This window comes from Zonotrichia albicollis, chromosome Z (genome assembly GCF_047830755.1).
Source record: "Zonotrichia albicollis isolate bZonAlb1 chromosome Z, bZonAlb1.hap1, whole genome shotgun sequence".
Lineage (NCBI taxonomy): Eukaryota > Metazoa > Chordata > Aves > Passeriformes > Passerellidae > Zonotrichia > Zonotrichia albicollis.
In genome coordinates, this window is record NC_133860.1 from 70,967,738 (window position 1) to 70,984,915 (window position 17,178).

General features: G+C 53.7%; 2 protein-coding genes across 2 annotated transcripts; both read right to left on the reverse strand.

Moving 5' to 3' along the window:
- Window positions 1-1,592: 1,592 nt before the first annotated feature.
- On the reverse strand, window positions 1,593-5,957 carry LOC141727256 (serine/threonine-protein kinase PAK 3-like). The gene is made up of 9 exons (XM_074533617.1): window positions 5,714-5,957; window positions 4,971-5,034; window positions 4,296-4,344; window positions 3,875-3,987; window positions 3,499-3,616; window positions 2,643-2,742; window positions 2,167-2,363; window positions 1,914-2,069; window positions 1,593-1,694 (listed from the first exon to the last, which is right to left on the reverse strand). The coding sequence occupies exons 1-9, from the start codon at window positions 5,955-5,957 to the stop codon at window positions 1,593-1,595; spliced, it is 1,143 nt and encodes a 380-aa protein (XP_074389718.1).
- Window positions 5,958-11,640: 5,683 nt separating this feature from the next.
- On the reverse strand, window positions 11,641-16,003 carry LOC141727257 (serine/threonine-protein kinase PAK 3-like). Its single transcript, XM_074533618.1, has 9 exons — window positions 15,760-16,003; window positions 15,017-15,080; window positions 14,342-14,390; window positions 13,921-14,033; window positions 13,545-13,662; window positions 12,691-12,790; window positions 12,215-12,411; window positions 11,962-12,117; window positions 11,641-11,742 (listed from the first exon to the last, which is right to left on the reverse strand). Exons 1-9 carry the CDS (start codon window positions 16,001-16,003, stop codon window positions 11,641-11,643), a joined length of 1,143 nt encoding a protein of 380 aa, XP_074389719.1.
- Between the last annotated feature and the right edge of the window lie 1,175 nt (window positions 16,004-17,178).

Below are 17,178 nucleotides of genomic sequence, written 5' to 3' on the forward strand. Positions count from 1 at the left end.
CAGGGTTTTTCACCGATCTATAGACAAGTGATGAAGCTTAAAAGCTGAGAGCAAAGGAAAATCAACAGATCTGCTGAAACTGAGTGAAGAGGAAGGAGACTTGCAATGAACTGAAAAGCTGCACAGAAAGCTTCTCTACTTTTTGCAGTTGCTTCAAGTCTTACTTGGGAAAATCTAGCAGTACTTCCAACTTATGTTTATTAATTCTAGAATAAAGGCAATCAAAACTGTGTAGTGGTGCTCACGTTAAGTAAAGCGTAGGAAGCCATTAGAGTAAGAAAAAATTGTGTTTAGAAGGCTGAGGCAGCCTTAGGGGTAGGAGGAATGGGGAAGCGTGGAAACCAGGCCTGTGGGCAATATTCAAGGAGCATCCATTCCCTGAGCAGTCCCTCTCTGTGGGCATCCCAGCAGATGGAGTTGAAATGGAGCCACAGCTTGGTGGTAAAAGGGCCGGGGTGGTGAGCAGGGGCTCCTCCATCAAGTTGGTCACTGACAGGTGTGGTGTGTTGTGTCTGTGTGTGTGTCCAACACCTGGCAACTGCAGGCTGGCCCAGATGTGAGGAAAGGCCAAGGAGGCAACAGAGTGGGAATGGGGCTCTGAAGGGGGCTCTGGTCGTTCCACACACCCGTGGGGATGAGGCTGGCCCAGAGGGTGCCTGGAGGTCTGGGGTGAAAAGGGGGGAAAGGAGAAGCAGGGAGGAAGGGCCAGAAGCCGCTGTGAGAATGCCATTCCATCGCACAGGCGACATAGTGAGAGGAGGGTGGGACCAAAAGGCTGATTCCTGCCGATCACCCTGACATCTTCAAGACAAGAGGTCCAGCAAGGACAGCACATCAGCCTCCAAGTGTTGTCCTGAATGTGAGCTCATTCCCTGCTGTTCATGACTCAGAAGTCTCTCAGCTTCCCACGGGCATTGCACACTTAAGGTAAGCAAAGCTGCCTACCTCTGAAAGGGACTGTCCCCTTAGCTACAGCATGGCAAGGAAGAGAGTCTTACAACACTCTGGATCGTTTAGACTTTTATTGTCACTCGGGATGAAACAAAGTATCCCCTCTCTACTTCTCAATCTTCATCGTTCTGTCCCGCAGGTGGCCTGTTCAGGCCAACAGCTTGCAGTGCCTGCAGGGTCCAGCTCTGCTGCAGCCCAGCTTTTCCTCTCACAGCTTAGTTCTTATTATGACAATTCTTTCATTTCAACTTAAAAGATACCTCAGATCTTCCCTAAATTAACAACACTCTCTTCTAAGCTAAACAATCCTCTATTACCTAAGCTATCTACATTCTAAAACTCTTAAAAGTCGACCCCTATATTTCCTAATGTTTTTAAACTTACATCTTTTTGAGAAAAAACAACAGAGCTTCAAACTGAACCTAACAGACACCTGACCTAACCTAACCTAACCTAACCTAACCTAACTTAACCTAACATACCCTAACCTACCCTAACACCTAAACACAGCAAATTATAGAACCATTACATTTCCTATGTACAGCACAGCTCCTCTTCAAACTCAGGGGATGGCTGAAACTCTGCCTAAAGATGACCCATCCCGTTTCCCTCCTCTCAGCTGGCGGGGCACAAGGACCTCCTCAGGCGCAGGCTTCTCCTCTCCTGTCTTCCTGCACTTGCTTGGCTGAGATGATGAGAGCAGCCAGGCTGGAGGCAGGATCGCCCGAGGTGACAAACGGATGCTGCCCGGAGGAAAAAGAACAAAGATAGGAAGCCTTATTTTCAGGATGACATCCTCACGGGCTCAAGCAGGATTCCTTGGCTACCAGGAAGACACAGAAAGAGCACTGAGGGCAGCAGGTCCCCCTGCGCCTTCCTGTCCTGGCAGCTGTCTCAGCCACGTGGCCCACACTCCTCCTCATCCCTCCCTGCAGGTGTCCTCAGCAGACAGGGCTTTTTGCCCCTTTGCTTTTTCTTACCTGCAGGAGTTCCTTGGCAGACCAGCGCCTGTCCTCGTCTGCCTGCAGGCAGCAGCGGAGGAAGTCACGCAGGAGAGCCGAGTGGTGCCTGGGGTTCTGCAGTTTTGGGGGCCCGTTGCTTTCAATCAGTTCAAAAACCTACAGCACATGGATGCAAGAGGACACTCCACCTGCTCCTTTGCTAGCCACACACAGCTCTCTCCACACACAGCCCTCTCGCTAAGCTGCGCCTTACCCTGAGACGGGCTTCCCGCTGGTAAGGAGCTTCCCCTTCCACCATTTCCAGCCCCATGATCCCCAGAGACCAGATGTCCACTTTGGGGCCGTAGGCTTCTCCTCTCACCACCTCCGGCGCCATCCAGCTGGGAGTGCCGACGCTGGAGCTGCGCTTGCTGTGCCCAGGGCTGAGCTGAGCACAGAGGCCAAAGTCACCTGAGGACAAGAACAAAGCCTGTCAAAGCCAGCTACCACTGGCAAAGCAGCCAAAAGGACTGCCCACGCCAGCCTGACACGGCCATGCTGAATCTAGCTGAAAAGGCAGCTGAGCTCTCCTTCCACGTGGCTGCAGCCAGGCAAATAAGGCATCGGCCACTTGAAAGGCACCCTGACGATTCACGCACTGGCCAAGCGGCGCTTCTGGCCAAGTGGCAGCCACCAAAATGCCACCCCACACATATGCTGGAAATGCTGCAGCCCAGCAGGGATACCCACCCAACTTGACAGATCCATCCATGCCCACAAGAACGTTGCCGCTTTTGATGTCTCTGTGGATGACTTGGCGGGAATGAAGGAAATGCAGTCCTTGCAGGCACTGGAAGAGAAAAGGAGGGAGGGAAAGTCAATGTGACGTGCAGGATCTGATTTCATCCCACCAGCAAGGAAAGAGCTCAGCGGGATTGACAGCTTTCTCAGGGAATTGTGAGCTAGGGCGCAGCATCACGGTGCTGGCACAAAGAAGAGCTTGCTGCTTCAACTCTCTTGGTAGTTTTTTCTAGATTTCCAAGCGAAGGCATCTCGGCCTCCAAAAGTTCCATTGGCCTTCGGTAGGAAGCGCGTCACCTTTGGCTGGGAGGCGGCACAGCAAAGATTTTTGGGGACGCCTAGTGGCAGCAGAGGAGGAAGCAGCACCTTGGAGCTGTTCCAGAATGTGAACAGCCATCCGGGCTGCAATGCTATCCTTTGAAGCTGAGGACAGCTCTATGCCCTTCGCTTGAAATTCTGCCACCTGCATCCTGCCTTCCAGTGGCAAGCAATGTAGGGCACAAAGACAGGCTCCAGGCAAACATTCCCAGGCAAAAGTGAGAAGAGGAAGCAAGTGAAACCAAGCCAGGGAGTGAGCACCAGCGCCAGAGCACAGACAGCATGGAAGAGTGCGAGAACAGAGCCTAAGGCGTGCATTGAGATTGGCAGGCACTTGACTTCCCATGCTCTTTCTTCTGCTGTGTGGCGTGACTGCAGCAGCAGCAGCGAAGGAAAGCTGAGAACAAGAAATCTCGGCTCTCCTTAACCTCCAGGAGACAAGCAGCATCCTGGGCAGGCCTGGGGAAGCAGCAGCGGGATCCCTCACCTCCCGACAGACAGCGCCTATCTGTCCTTCCTCCAGGTACACTGCCCTGAGCACATCAAACAAGGTGCCGCCGTCCATGAACTCCATGGCCAACCAGAGCTCCGCATCCACCAGGTAGCTGGAAGAAGAAAACCACCGCATGGAGAGACAGCAATAGGCACAGCCTCAGTCACCCAGGGCCTGAGCCAGCATTTTGCAACTGCTCTCCGAGCTACGTGTGCCACAAGAGATCATTGAACACCAGCTCCACCTCCTGCCATGCTCTGGAGACCAGCAGAGAAATCTTCACCAGCTCCGTTCTCTGCCAGTGACCAAAGGGCATTGTCTCTTCTGGCTTGCACAAGCTAAAGCTACATTGACACCAGAATATGCCAACCTGTCTAAGTAGGTAACAATATTGGGATTCCTGTTGTCCCTCATGGCCAGGATTTCGTTGGCAGCCAGCTCCTCGGACATCTCCTCCTTGAGTGACATGATCTTGATTGCCACCTGAAAGACATTGGCCACCGTTCCCTTGAGAAGACGCAGCCTGCTGGAGATCACAAGGAGCACGCAGCCAGTGCTGCTGCAATGAGGCAGCGGGCTGGGCCAAAGTGCCTTGTCAAGAGACAGCAGAGCTTAGCAGAAGCAGCAAAAGCCATCCCAAAAGCATTCTACACCCTGAGCCTAGACTGTACTTCAGAGGAACAGCCTCTGAAGCAGACATGGAGCAGCCACCCAAACCTCCAGGCAGAGCTCACAGCAGCGGGGAAAGCGCTCCAGAGGTGCAAAATGGCATGGAGCTGCTAGCACTTTACCTGTTGTCCGCTGCTGGTGTCAAGGGCTTTATAAACAGCTCCAAACCCCCTAGAAAGCAAACAGCAGCAGAAAGAGCCCTTTATCCCTTGGCAGTGAAAGCAAGCCCAGGCCGCACATCTGCCCAGGCTGCCTGGACCCCTTCCTTAGGAAATGCCTGGCTGCGACGTCTCTCCGGCCAACAGCACGTCAGCCCGTGAGCCCTCTGCCTTGCGGGGCTGGCTGTCCAATGGAACACTAAGGTGCAGCATGAAGACCAAGGGCCACTGGAAATCTCCAAGGCACATGCCCAGCCAGGTCATTTCCGAACCTAAGGAGAACGCTCTCCTTGTGCCAGTGCATGCATGTGTGTGGCAAAAATGTGAGAACAATTGAGGACACAACACCATCTTTGAGAATCTGACATTTCTTGGATGGCAAGGTGCTCTTTCAGGCCAGAAAGCTGCAGGGGCAGAAGGTTTCCCAGCTCCTGCTCCTCATTGCTTCAAGCAAAACACTGCCAGCAACAACTTGTTGTTGATGAGGCGTTGGGATTGCTGTGACCGAACAGTCCTGGCAGGTGACAGGAGGTAAAGCCAGAGTCTGACCACGCTTGGAGCTTGCCTAACTTCATGCTTGATATTGCACTGGCCAAAGACCTGGCTCACTTTTGTAAAATCAGCTGATGTCACGCTTACCCTCGTCCGAGTTCTTCAAGTCCCGTGTATTTGCTCATTGGCTGGCCCAGACTCACAAGGCTCCCTGAAAGACAAAAGCAGTGCAGGGCGCTCACTCGCACACAGAGACGCCACTGCCTAGACCGTCCCAGAGGCAGCCCCACTGCCCGCAGCTGTGGGCCCTTTGCGGTCCCTTGGCTTCCAGCTGCTGAGAGCAACAAGTGGGAGGGCCATCTTCTCCACCTTTCATCAGGTGGCCTTTCCAAGAAGGCCTTTATTTCTTTCAAGCACAGAAACGCATGCCATAAGCAAAAATGGCGAACCCTTAAGAAAGGGCCCCTAAGAGGTAAGCAAGGGCCTTTGCAGCCTCTGCACTCACACCCACCATCACTGGCAGGGCCAGCGCGGGTCCCAAAGTGTCTGAGCCAGAGGGGGAGTAAGAAGGAGAGCCATAAAAGAGCTGGGGCCAGAGAGCTCCCTGGGGCCTAGTCACTTGCTAGGTGCCAGCCTTCTGCTCAAGCAGAAACAAGCTCCGCTTTTCTCTTTGGCACAGAAGGCAGCCCAGGCAGAGCCAAGGCAGGCCCAGCCGCTCTCACAGGCAGCAGGGACTCCCTGAGCGCTGCCGCGCTGCCTCAGAGCACAACAACAGCTTCTGCACAGAGGCCTAAGTGCCTCTGAGACCGAGGGCCAACCTCTGGCGCAGCCTACACCCACACACGCACACAACACGCTGCTCTGGCAGACAAGAAATGCAGCGGACGTACTCAGTGTCTTCAGGCCCTGCTCCTCCCTCATCTCGGGCGGCTGGGCTGCGCTGCTGCAGGAAGTGCCGGCAGCGGGGGGCGAGCTGGCTGCTGCAGGCCATGCTGGTCCAGCGGCACCAGGTTCAATGGCAGAGCCGGTCTGGAGCTGGGACAAGAAAGGGTTGCCCGTCACAAGGGTGGCTGGCACAGATGCCCCGCAGAGCGCACGGCAAAAGCAAGGCCTTCGGAAGATGCTGTCAGCCATGTCCCCTTCTCAGCAGCAGATTTGGGAAAAGTGCAAAGGCTGCTTGGATCCAGCCCCTCTTGGCCACTTCCATGCTCCACGTTTTCAGCTTTTCTGCTAGACACTGGCATCAAGGTATCGCTGGGGCTGCCAAGATCCAGAAAGAGACCAGAGCATGGCCCAGAGCCTTGTTGCTTTCCTCCTCCTGTCTTCTCCTGGCCAATGAAAACACCCCGGAGCTGGCATGCAACCATCTACTCAGAAGCCCGGGGCGTGTCCCTTCTCTGATCAGTTTCCCGGATTTCCCCTCTCTATGGCAGCCTTTAGGGAGGAGCCCTTTGGAACTCCCATCCAGCCCCGCCCAGACCCCCCCGCCCTTTACAATGCAGGGCTGCTGAGGATTCTCCTCTCCAAACTCTGCTCTGAGCGGCTGGAAGTGAAGCCCAGCCTGAAGCTAATTAGTCCATGGAGCGGGCAGGTCCCTTCCAGGGGTCAGGGTCTCCCAGATCCCCTGCAAGGCTGTCAACTGCGTCTTTGGGCCACTCTGTCCGCTGACCACAGGCAGCCTGTGCTGACAATGGGCACAAGGGGATGGCTCCTGTGCTGGGAATCGTGGAATGCTGCCTCTTGTCTGATGCCAAGAGACATTCTTGGGCCCTCTCAGCATGCCAGCTTAAATGTCAAACATCAGAAGGCACTGGCCAGGGCTCCCCGGCTTGCCTGAAGCAGCACTATGTCATGGCAGGCACAGAGCTGCCAGCATCTTCAGCCACGAGCAACAAGGGCTGCTCCAAAAGGGGAAGCCTGGCCCTGCCCCAAAGGCAGTGCCAAGCTCAGCTGCCTCTTACCGGCTCTGCAAGTTCAGGCTGTGGAGGGACAGCAGCTTGAGGCTTGGTGTTCCTTTGCTCCTCTTCATCTTCTTCCTCGATGACAGAGGCAGCCAGAGGAGCTGCTGACCCTGCTGTTGAGCCCTGCAGACAGACAGAAGTGAAAGAGAAGGGCAAAAGCCAATTCCTTAGGAGCTGCTTTCTACTGAGCTGGGAAAGGACCCAGAAGTAGGGGAAATCATAGACTTTGATACACGCGGGAGTCTGAGTCACAAAAACGCATGGAAGATGGTTGAATGAGGTGCTCCTCCATCTTGCTGTGCATTTGAGCTTCCCTGCTGGCTACAAGCAGCAAGACGCCTTGGAGCCGTCCCATCTGCCTTTCATCTCCCGAAAGGCTCTTGGCTGGAAAATCAGCAATCGAGTGCTGATTTGCTCCCTTTGCTACTGCTGATGCCACCGGGCAGTTGGCCTTTCTTTCAGCCTCCCACACTGGCACTCCCCATTCAAGTGCAAGCGGCCAAGCTGGCAGAATTGCTGCTTAATTGTCACACGCCAGCAACATCACAGCTTCCTTTGCCACTCACCAAAGGACAGGCTTGTCTCCATCCACGTGTCAGGTGACCTGCAGCGAGCAAGGGAAAAGGAACCAGAGGCCCTTAGAAAAGTGCTTGTGCTGGCGACTCTCCCAGCACAAGGCAGTCCACACACAGAGCATTTCCCTTTGCCAACGTGCCTCCAGGAGCAACAGCTCTTTCCCACAGCTAGCAAGAGAGCAACAAGGACGCTATAGTAGGCTCTGGCTACATTTGGGCCTCTTTTGCCAAGAGAGAAATAGAAAGACGGTGGTGGAAATGCCCGCTGCTCTTCAAAAGTTTGCGCTTCTGTTGTGCCCAAAAGCACAAGCAGCATTTTCCTCTTCTCTTTCCTGCATCTTAGTTATCTATTCTGTTAAATGGCATGCCCTAATTCCCATCCGTTGGCTGAAGATGATAGCCCAGCAAAGCTTCCACCAAGGGCCCCATTCGCTGTGGCAGCTCCCTGCTGAAGCAGCCCGGGAACAGCTGCTGCGCTCAGCAGCAAACCCTCCCTGCATTGGAGTTTCTGCTGCATTGCCAAGGGAATGGCAGTCTGGGCACACCATCAAAGGGTCAAGTCCCGCAGCCAAGGCCTCTAAGGGGCAGAATTTGGAGCGAAAGGCGCTTTCCTTCACTCCTGCAGAGAACCACTGTGTTGGCAGAAGTACTTCTGCGGATCTCTCCTAGAGTCTGCAATTTGCATCTTGTCTTGCTTGAAGCAGCAAGCTGAGGAAATGACAGACTCCGCTGCCACGCAGTCTCCCGGGGAGGGAAGGCAACCGCTGCAGGTTGCACTGCAAATGCTCTGCACCCGGCACTCAGTACAGATGCCCCCTTTTTAGCTGATGCCGCTGGCAGAACACTGAGCAAAGCGGTGGCATCTTCATGGCCATTTTGTTCCCAAAGAAACTGGGTCACTGGTGCAGCATAAAGAGCAGAGTGAAGCAGAAGCCGGGTGATGCCAGTCCCAGGAGAAACCTTTACTTACGAGTCAGCTGGGTCAGGTAGTAGCCAGAATAGACGACGGAAAAGACGGTGCAAACCGCGGCACAGACTTGCCCCATCATTTTGGCAGCGCTGTGTGGGTTTGCACGCTGAATGCCACCCAAGGGAAAAGCAAGATTCCTCTCGGGGTGCAGGCCGTCTGCTGAGAACTCCTTGGGCACGAGGATCCTCCTGCAGGGAGCGAGCGGAAGAGCTGCTCTGGACGACCAGGCCTCGCGCGCACCGGGACAACGCTGTGCTGGCAGCACTGTGACGTGGCACCACTGCCTTGAGCTCACAATAGCAGCTGCTCTGCGGCTCTCTTGTGCTCAGCAAGCCAACCCTCTGTCCAGCTGATGCGAAAGAAAAGCCTGGGATGCTCTCCTCACTCATAAAGCAGCAGAAAATGTCCGGCCAGCCCATAAGGCAGTGCTCAAGGCTGCCTGGGGAAGGCACGGGAACTCAGAAAATGCACCAAGCCAAGTGGCACCCAAGGAACCCAAGCAAACATGACTTTTGGTCTCAAAAGCTTTGACTGAAAGCAAGTCTGCTTCTTCTAGGTGGCATCCTAGCTGGTTCTGAAAAGCATCCTAACTTCTTCAATGACATTTAGGGGGCAAAAGAGGCAAAGAGAACAAATTTCCAGGACTATTATAGGCTGCAGTTGCTTCTTGAGCATGCAGGTGCATGCTGACCTATGGAGGGGCTTGAAAGCTGGCCTGCAAGCAAAGCTGAGTTAATAGAAGATATAATGATGATTTCCAAGGGTATCCATAGCAAGGAAGAAGACAAGGCTGCCAGCATGGAAACCCATTAGAAAAGATACAGGAGAATTTTTGTAAGCTAGACTAGGTGCCTAAGTAGATGTGTATACCTGCCTTATTAAATTTCTGTAAAACTTTTGCTCATTCTGGTGACGTTAATTTCTTTGCACCAATGGATATAATAAGTTATTGTGATGTAGTGAATGAATTGAGATCACGCTTTGTTAAGACTATATAAGCCGGAGAACACACAGAATAAAATAAAAGCTTTTTCTTCTTGGACCTTGATCACGTGTGTATGCCACGTCCGGCCTAACGGTGACAGTTGCCCCATCTCTGGGTCAAGAACAAAGTATTCTCTGGCAGGTACCTTTTCAACAAACTGAGAAAGAAATTAGCACTTGGACATGCAGATTTCAGAAGGGAAGAAGGAAAAGGGTTGACAAGAATAAGCCTAAGTTTTAAATGCCTGAATCCCTCAAAAATCATGTGTTTTGGGATATTGTACCGTATGTTACACAGAGTTAAAACAAACCACAACTCATTAGTATCTGGACTTCATTGCCCACGATGCTTGGAAATGTTGCTTGAAGGCACTTTGTGCCAAAGATCCAGATCACTGTAGATGTAGATCAAAATCCTACTAAAAAATAATATTCCGTGTCAAAACCAGCAATAGTGACGACTTTTGTCCTTGGCAGTAGCTTCCAGGAGCTGCTGGCAATCAGCGAGCCTAGACACAAAGATGTGTATTCAATGCAGGGAGAGAAGCATCATGCTTAGCTCTAACTGCGACCTTTGCTAGCAGATCTTTTTAGCAGTTAAGAAATAACATTTGTTCTGCTCTTAGCCAGAGCCAGGATGGGAATCAAAGTCTAGATCACAGAAGAAGAACACATGAGCCTCAGCTTTTCCAGAAGAGGAAAAACACAAAGTACAGTAAATTTGCGTCGCGTTGACAGGGTTTTTCACCGATCTATAGACAAGTGATGAAGCTTAAAAGCTGAGAGCAAAGGAAAATCAACAGATCTGCTGAAACTGAGTGAAGAGGAAGGAGACTTGCAATGAACTGAAAAGCTGCACAGAAAGCTTCTCTACTTTTTGCAGTTGCTTCAAGTCTTACTTGGGAAAATCTAGCAGTACTTCCAACTTATGTTTATTAATTCTAGAATAAAGGCAATCAAAACTGTGTAGTGGTGCTCACGTTAAGTAAAGCGTAGGAAGCCATTAGAGTAAGAAAAAATTGTGTTTAGAAGGCTGAGGCAGCCTTAGGGGTAGGAGGAATGGGGAAGCGTGGAAACCAGGCCTGTGGGCAATATTCAAGGAGCATCCATTCCCTGAGCAGTCCCTCTCTGTGGGCATCCCAGCAGATGGAGTTGAAATGGAGCCACAGCTTGGTGGTAAAAGGGCCGGGGTGGTGAGCAGGGGCTCCTCCATCAAGTTGGTCACTGACAGGTGTGGTGTGTTGTGTCTGTGTGTGTGTCCAACACCTGGCAACTGCAGGCTGGCCCAGATGTGAGGAAAGGCCAAGGAGGCAACAGAGTGGGAATGGGGCTCTGAAGGGGGCTCTGGTCGTTCCACACACCCGTGGGGATGAGGCTGGCCCAGAGGGTGCCTGGAGGTCTGGGGTGAAAAGGGGGGAAAGGAGAAGCAGGGAGGAAGGGCCAGAAGCCGCTGTGAGAATGCCATTCCATCGCACAGGCGACATAGTGAGAGGAGGGTGGGACCAAAAGGCTGATTCCTGCCGATCACCCTGACATCTTCAAGACAAGAGGTCCAGCAAGGACAGCACATCAGCCTCCAAGTGTTGTCCTGAATGTGAGCTCATTCCCTGCTGTTCATGACTCAGAAGTCTCTCAGCTTCCCACGGGCATTGCACACTTAAGGTAAGCAAAGCTGCCTACCTCTGAAAGGGACTGTCCCCTTAGCTACAGCATGGCAAGGAAGAGAGTCTTACAACACTCTGGATCGTTTAGACTTTTATTGTCACTCGGGATGAAACAAAGTATCCCCTCTCTACTTCTCAATCTTCATCGTTCTGTCCCGCAGGTGGCCTGTTCAGGCCAACAGCTTGCAGTGCCTGCAGGGTCCAGCTCTGCTGCAGCCCAGCTTTTCCTCTCACAGCTTAGTTCTTATTATGACAATTCTTTCATTTCAACTTAAAAGATACCTCAGATCTTCCCTAAATTAACAACACTCTCTTCTAAGCTAAACAATCCTCTATTACCTAAGCTATCTACATTCTAAAACTCTTAAAAGTCGACCCCTATATTTCCTAATGTTTTTAAACTTACATCTTTTTGAGAAAAAACAACAGAGCTTCAAACTGAACCTAACAGACACCTGACCTAACCTAACCTAACCTAACCTAACCTAACTTAACCTAACATACCCTAACCTACCCTAACACCTAAACACAGCAAATTATAGAACCATTACATTTCCTATGTACAGCACAGCTCCTCTTCAAACTCAGGGGATGGCTGAAACTCTGCCTAAAGATGACCCATCCCGTTTCCCTCCTCTCAGCTGGCGGGGCACAAGGACCTCCTCAGGCGCAGGCTTCTCCTCTCCTGTCTTCCTGCACTTGCTTGGCTGAGATGATGAGAGCAGCCAGGCTGGAGGCAGGATCGCCCGAGGTGACAAACGGATGCTGCCCGGAGGAAAAAGAACAAAGATAGGAAGCCTTATTTTCAGGATGACATCCTCACGGGCTCAAGCAGGATTCCTTGGCTACCAGGAAGACACAGAAAGAGCACTGAGGGCAGCAGGTCCCCCTGCGCCTTCCTGTCCTGGCAGCTGTCTCAGCCACGTGGCCCACACTCCTCCTCATCCCTCCCTGCAGGTGTCCTCAGCAGACAGGGCTTTTTGCCCCTTTGCTTTTTCTTACCTGCAGGAGTTCCTTGGCAGACCAGCGCCTGTCCTCGTCTGCCTGCAGGCAGCAGCGGAGGAAGTCACGCAGGAGAGCCGAGTGGTGCCTGGGGTTCTGCAGTTTTGGGGGCCCGTTGCTTTCAATCAGTTCAAAAACCTACAGCACATGGATGCAAGAGGACACTCCACCTGCTCCTTTGCTAGCCACACACAGCTCTCTCCACACACAGCCCTCTCGCTAAGCTGCGCCTTACCCTGAGACGGGCTTCCCGCTGGTAAGGAGCTTCCCCTTCCACCATTTCCAGCCCCATGATCCCCAGAGACCAGATGTCCACTTTGGGGCCGTAGGCTTCTCCTCTCACCACCTCCGGCGCCATCCAGCTGGGAGTGCCGACGCTGGAGCTGCGCTTGCTGTGCCCAGGGCTGAGCTGAGCACAGAGGCCAAAGTCACCTGAGGACAAGAACAAAGCCTGTCAAAGCCAGCTACCACTGGCAAAGCAGCCAAAAGGACTGCCCACGCCAGCCTGACACGGCCATGCTGAATCTAGCTGAAAAGGCAGCTGAGCTCTCCTTCCACGTGGCTGCAGCCAGGCAAATAAGGCATCGGCCACTTGAAAGGCACCCTGACGATTCACGCACTGGCCAAGCGGCGCTTCTGGCCAAGTGGCAGCCACCAAAATGCCACCCCACACATATGCTGGAAATGCTGCAGCCCAGCAGGGATACCCACCCAACTTGACAGATCCATCCATGCCCACAAGAACGTTGCCGCTTTTGATGTCTCTGTGGATGACTTGGCGGGAATGAAGGAAATGCAGTCCTTGCAGGCACTGGAAGAGAAAAGGAGGGAGGGAAAGTCAATGTGACGTGCAGGATCTGATTTCATCCCACCAGCAAGGAAAGAGCTCAGCGGGATTGACAGCTTTCTCAGGGAATTGTGAGCTAGGGCGCAGCATCACGGTGCTGGCACAAAGAAGAGCTTGCTGCTTCAACTCTCTTGGTAGTTTTTTCTAGATTTCCAAGCGAAGGCATCTCGGCCTCCAAAAGTTCCATTGGCCTTCGGTAGGAAGCGCGTCACCTTTGGCTGGGAGGCGGCACAGCAAAGATTTTTGGGGACGCCTAGTGGCAGCAGAGGAGGAAGCAGCACCTTGGAGCTGTTCCAGAATGCGTCGCCATCCGGGCTGCAATGCTATCCTTTGAAGCTGAGGACAGCTCTATGCCCTTCGCTTGAAATTCTGCCACCTGCATCCTGCCTTCCAGTGGCAAGCAATGTAGGGCACAAAGACAGGCTCCAGGCAAACATTCCCAGGCAAAAGTGAGAAGAGGAAGCAAGTGAAACCAAGCCAGGGAGTGAGCACCAGCGCCAGAGCACAGACAGCATGGAAGAGTGCGAGAACAGAGCCTAAGGCGTGCATTGAGATTGGCAGGCACTTGACTTCCCATGCTCTTTCTTCTGCTGTGTGGCGTGACTGCAGCAGCAGCAGCGAAGGAAAGCTGAGAACAAGAAATCTCGGCTCTCCTTAACCTCCAGGAGACAAGCAGCATCCTGGGCAGGCCTGGGGAAGCAGCAGCGGGATCCCTCACCTCCCGACAGACAGCGCCTATCTGTCCTTCCTCCAGGTACACTGCCCTGAGCACATCAAACAAGGTGCCGCCGTCCATGAACTCCATGGCCAACCAGAGCTCCGCATCCACCAGGTAGCTGGAAGAAGAAAACCACCGCATGGAGAGACAGCAATAGGCACAGCCTCAGTCACCCAGGGCCTGAGCCAGCATTTTGCAACTGCTCTCCGAGCTACGTGTGCCACAAGAGATCATTGAACACCAGCTCCACCTCCTGCCATGCTCTGGAGACCAGCAGAGAAATCTTCACCAGCTCCGTTCTCTGCCAGTGACCAAAGGGCATTGTCTCTTCTGGCTTGCACAAGCTAAAGCTACATTGACACCAGAATATGCCAACCTGTCTAAGTAGGTAACAATATTGGGATTCCTGTTGTCCCTCATGGCCAGGATTTCGTTGGCAGCCAGCTCCTCGGACATCTCCTCCTTGAGTGACATGATCTTGATTGCCACCTGAAAGACATTGGCCACCGTTCCCTTGAGAAGACGCAGCCTGCTGGAGATCACAAGGAGCACGCAGCCAGTGCTGCTGCAATGAGGCAGCGGGCTGGGCCAAAGTGCCTTGTCAAGAGACAGCAGAGCTTAGCAGAAGCAGCAAAAGCCATCCCAAAAGCATTCTACACCCTGAGCCTAGACTGTACTTCAGAGGAACAGCCTCTGAAGCAGACATGGAGCAGCCACCCAAACCTCCAGGCAGAGCTCACAGCAGCGGGGAAAGCGCTCCAGAGGTGCAAAATGGCATGGAGCTGCTAGCACTTTACCTGTTGTCCGCTGCTGGTGTCAAGGGCTTTATAAACAGCTCCAAACCCCCTAGAAAGCAAACAGCAGCAGAAAGAGCCCTTTATCCCTTGGCAGTGAAAGCAAGCCCAGGCCGCACATCTGCCCAGGCTGCCTGGACCCCTTCCTTAGGAAATGCCTGGCTGCGACGTCTCTCCGGCCAACAGCACGTCAGCCCGTGAGCCCTCTGCCTTGCGGGGCTGGCTGTCCAATGGAACACTAAGGTGCAGCATGAAGACCAAGGGCCACTGGAAATCTCCAAGGCACATGCCCAGCCAGGTCATTTCCGAACCTAAGGAGAACGCTCTCCTTGTGCCAGTGCATGCATGTGTGTGGCAAAAATGTGAGAACAATTGAGGACACAACACCATCTTTGAGAATCTGACATTTCTTGGATGGCAAGGTGCTCTTTCAGGCCAGAAAGCTGCAGGGGCAGAAGGTTTCCCAGCTCCTGCTCCTCATTGCTTCAAGCAAAACACTGCCAGCAACAACTTGTTGTTGATGAGGCGTTGGGATTGCTGTGACCGAACAGTCCTGGCAGGTGACAGGAGGTAAAGCCAGAGTCTGACCACGCTTGGAGCTTGCCTAACTTCATGCTTGATATTGCACTGGCCAAAGACCTGGCTCACTTTTGTAAAATCAGCTGATGTCACGCTTACCCTCGTCCGAGTTCTTCAAGTCCCGTGTATTTGCTCATTGGCTGGCCCAGACTCACAAGGCTCCCTGAAAGACAAAAGCAGTGCAGGGCGCTCACTCGCACACAGAGACGCCACTGCCTAGACCGTCCCAGAGGCAGCCCCACTGCCCGCAGCTGTGGGCCCTTTGCGGTCCCTTGGCTTCCAGCTGCTGAGAGCAACAAGTGGGAGGGCCATCTTCTCCACCTTTCATCAGGTGGCCTTTCCAAGAAGGCCTTTATTTCTTTCAAGCACAGAAACGCATGCCATAAGCAAAAATGGCGAACCCTTAAGAAAGGGCCCCTAAGAGGTAAGCAAGGGCCTTTGCAGCCTCTGCACTCACACCCACCATCACTGGCAGGGCCAGCGCGGGTCCCAAAGTGTCTGAGCCAGAGGGGGAGTAAGAAGGAGAGCCATAAAAGAGCTGGGGCCAGAGAGCTCCCTGGGGCCTAGTCACTTGCTAGGTGCCAGCCTTCTGCTCAAGCAGAAACAAGCTCCGCTTTTCTCTTTGGCACAGAAGGCAGCCCAGGCAGAGCCAAGGCAGGCCCAGCCGCTCTCACAGGCAGCAGGGACTCCCTGAGCGCTGCCGCGCTGCCTCAGAGCACAACAACAGCTTCTGCACAGAGGCCTAAGTGCCTCTGAGACCGAGGGCCAACCTCTGGCGCAGCCTACACCCACACACGCACACAACACGCTGCTCTGGCAGACAAGAAATGCAGCGGACGTACTCAGTGTCTTCAGGCCCTGCTCCTCCCTCATCTCGGGCGGCTGGGCTGCGCTGCTGCAGGAAGTGCCGGCAGCGGGGGGCGAGCTGGCTGCTGCAGGCCATGCTGGTCCAGCGGCACCAGGTTCAATGGCAGAGCCGGTCTGGAGCTGGGACAAGAAAGGGTTGCCCGTCACAAGGGTGGCTGGCACAGATGCCCCGCAGAGCGCACGGCAAAAGCAAGGCCTTCGGAAGATGCTGTCAGCCATGTCCCCTTCTCAGCAGCAGATTTGGGAAAAGTGCAAAGGCTGCTTGGATCCAGCCCCTCTTGGCCACTTCCATGCTCCACGTTTTCAGCTTTTCTGCTAGACACTGGCATCAAGGTATCGCTGGGGCTGCCAAGATCCAGAAAGAGACCAGAGCATGGCCCAGAGCCTTGTTGCTTTCCTCCTCCTGTCTTCTCCTGGCCAATGAAAACACCCCGGAGCTGGCATGCAACCATCTACTCAGAAGCCCGGGGCGTGTCCCTTCTCTGATCAGTTTCCCGGATTTCCCCTCTCTATGGCAGCCTTTAGGGAGGAGCCCTTTGGAACTCCCATCCAGCCCCGCCCAGACCCCCCCGCCCTTTACAATGCAGGGCTGCTGAGGATTCTCCTCTCCAAACTCTGCTCTGAGCGGCTGGAAGTGAAGCCCAGCCTGAAGCTAATTAGTCCATGGAGCGGGCAGGTCCCTTCCAGGGGTCAGGGTCTCCCAGATCCCCTGCAAGGCTGTCAACTGCGTCTTTGGGCCACTCTGTCCGCTGACCACAGGCAGCCTGTGCTGACAATGGGCACAAGGGGATGGCTCCTGTGCTGGGAATCGTGGAATGCTGCCTCTTGTCTGATGCCAAGAGACATTCTTGGGCCCTCTCAGCATGCCAGCTTAAATGTCAAACATCAGAAGGCACTGGCCAGGGCTCCCCGGCTTGCCTGAAGCAGCACTATGTCATGGCAGGCACAGAGCTGCCAGCATCTTCAGCCACGAGCAACAAGGGCTGCTCCAAAAGGGGAAGCCTGGCCCTGCCCCAAAGGCAGTGCCAAGCTCAGCTGCCTCTTACCGGCTCTGCAAGTTCAGGCTGTGGAGGGACAGCAGCTTGAGGCTTGGTGTTCCTTTGCTCCTCTTCATCTTCTTCCTCGATGACAGAGGCAGCCAGAGGAGCTGCTGACCCTGCTGTTGAGCCCTGCAGACAGACAGAAGTGAAAGAGAAGGGCAAAAGCCAATTCCTTAGGAGCTGCTTTCTACTGAGCTGGGAAAGGACCCAGAAGTAGGGGAAATCATAGACTTTGATACACGCGGGAGTCTGAGTCACAAAAACGCATGGAAGATGGTTGAATGAGGTGCTCCTCCATCTTGCTGTGCATTTGAGCTTCCCTGCTGGCTACAAGCAGCAAGACGCCTTGGAGCC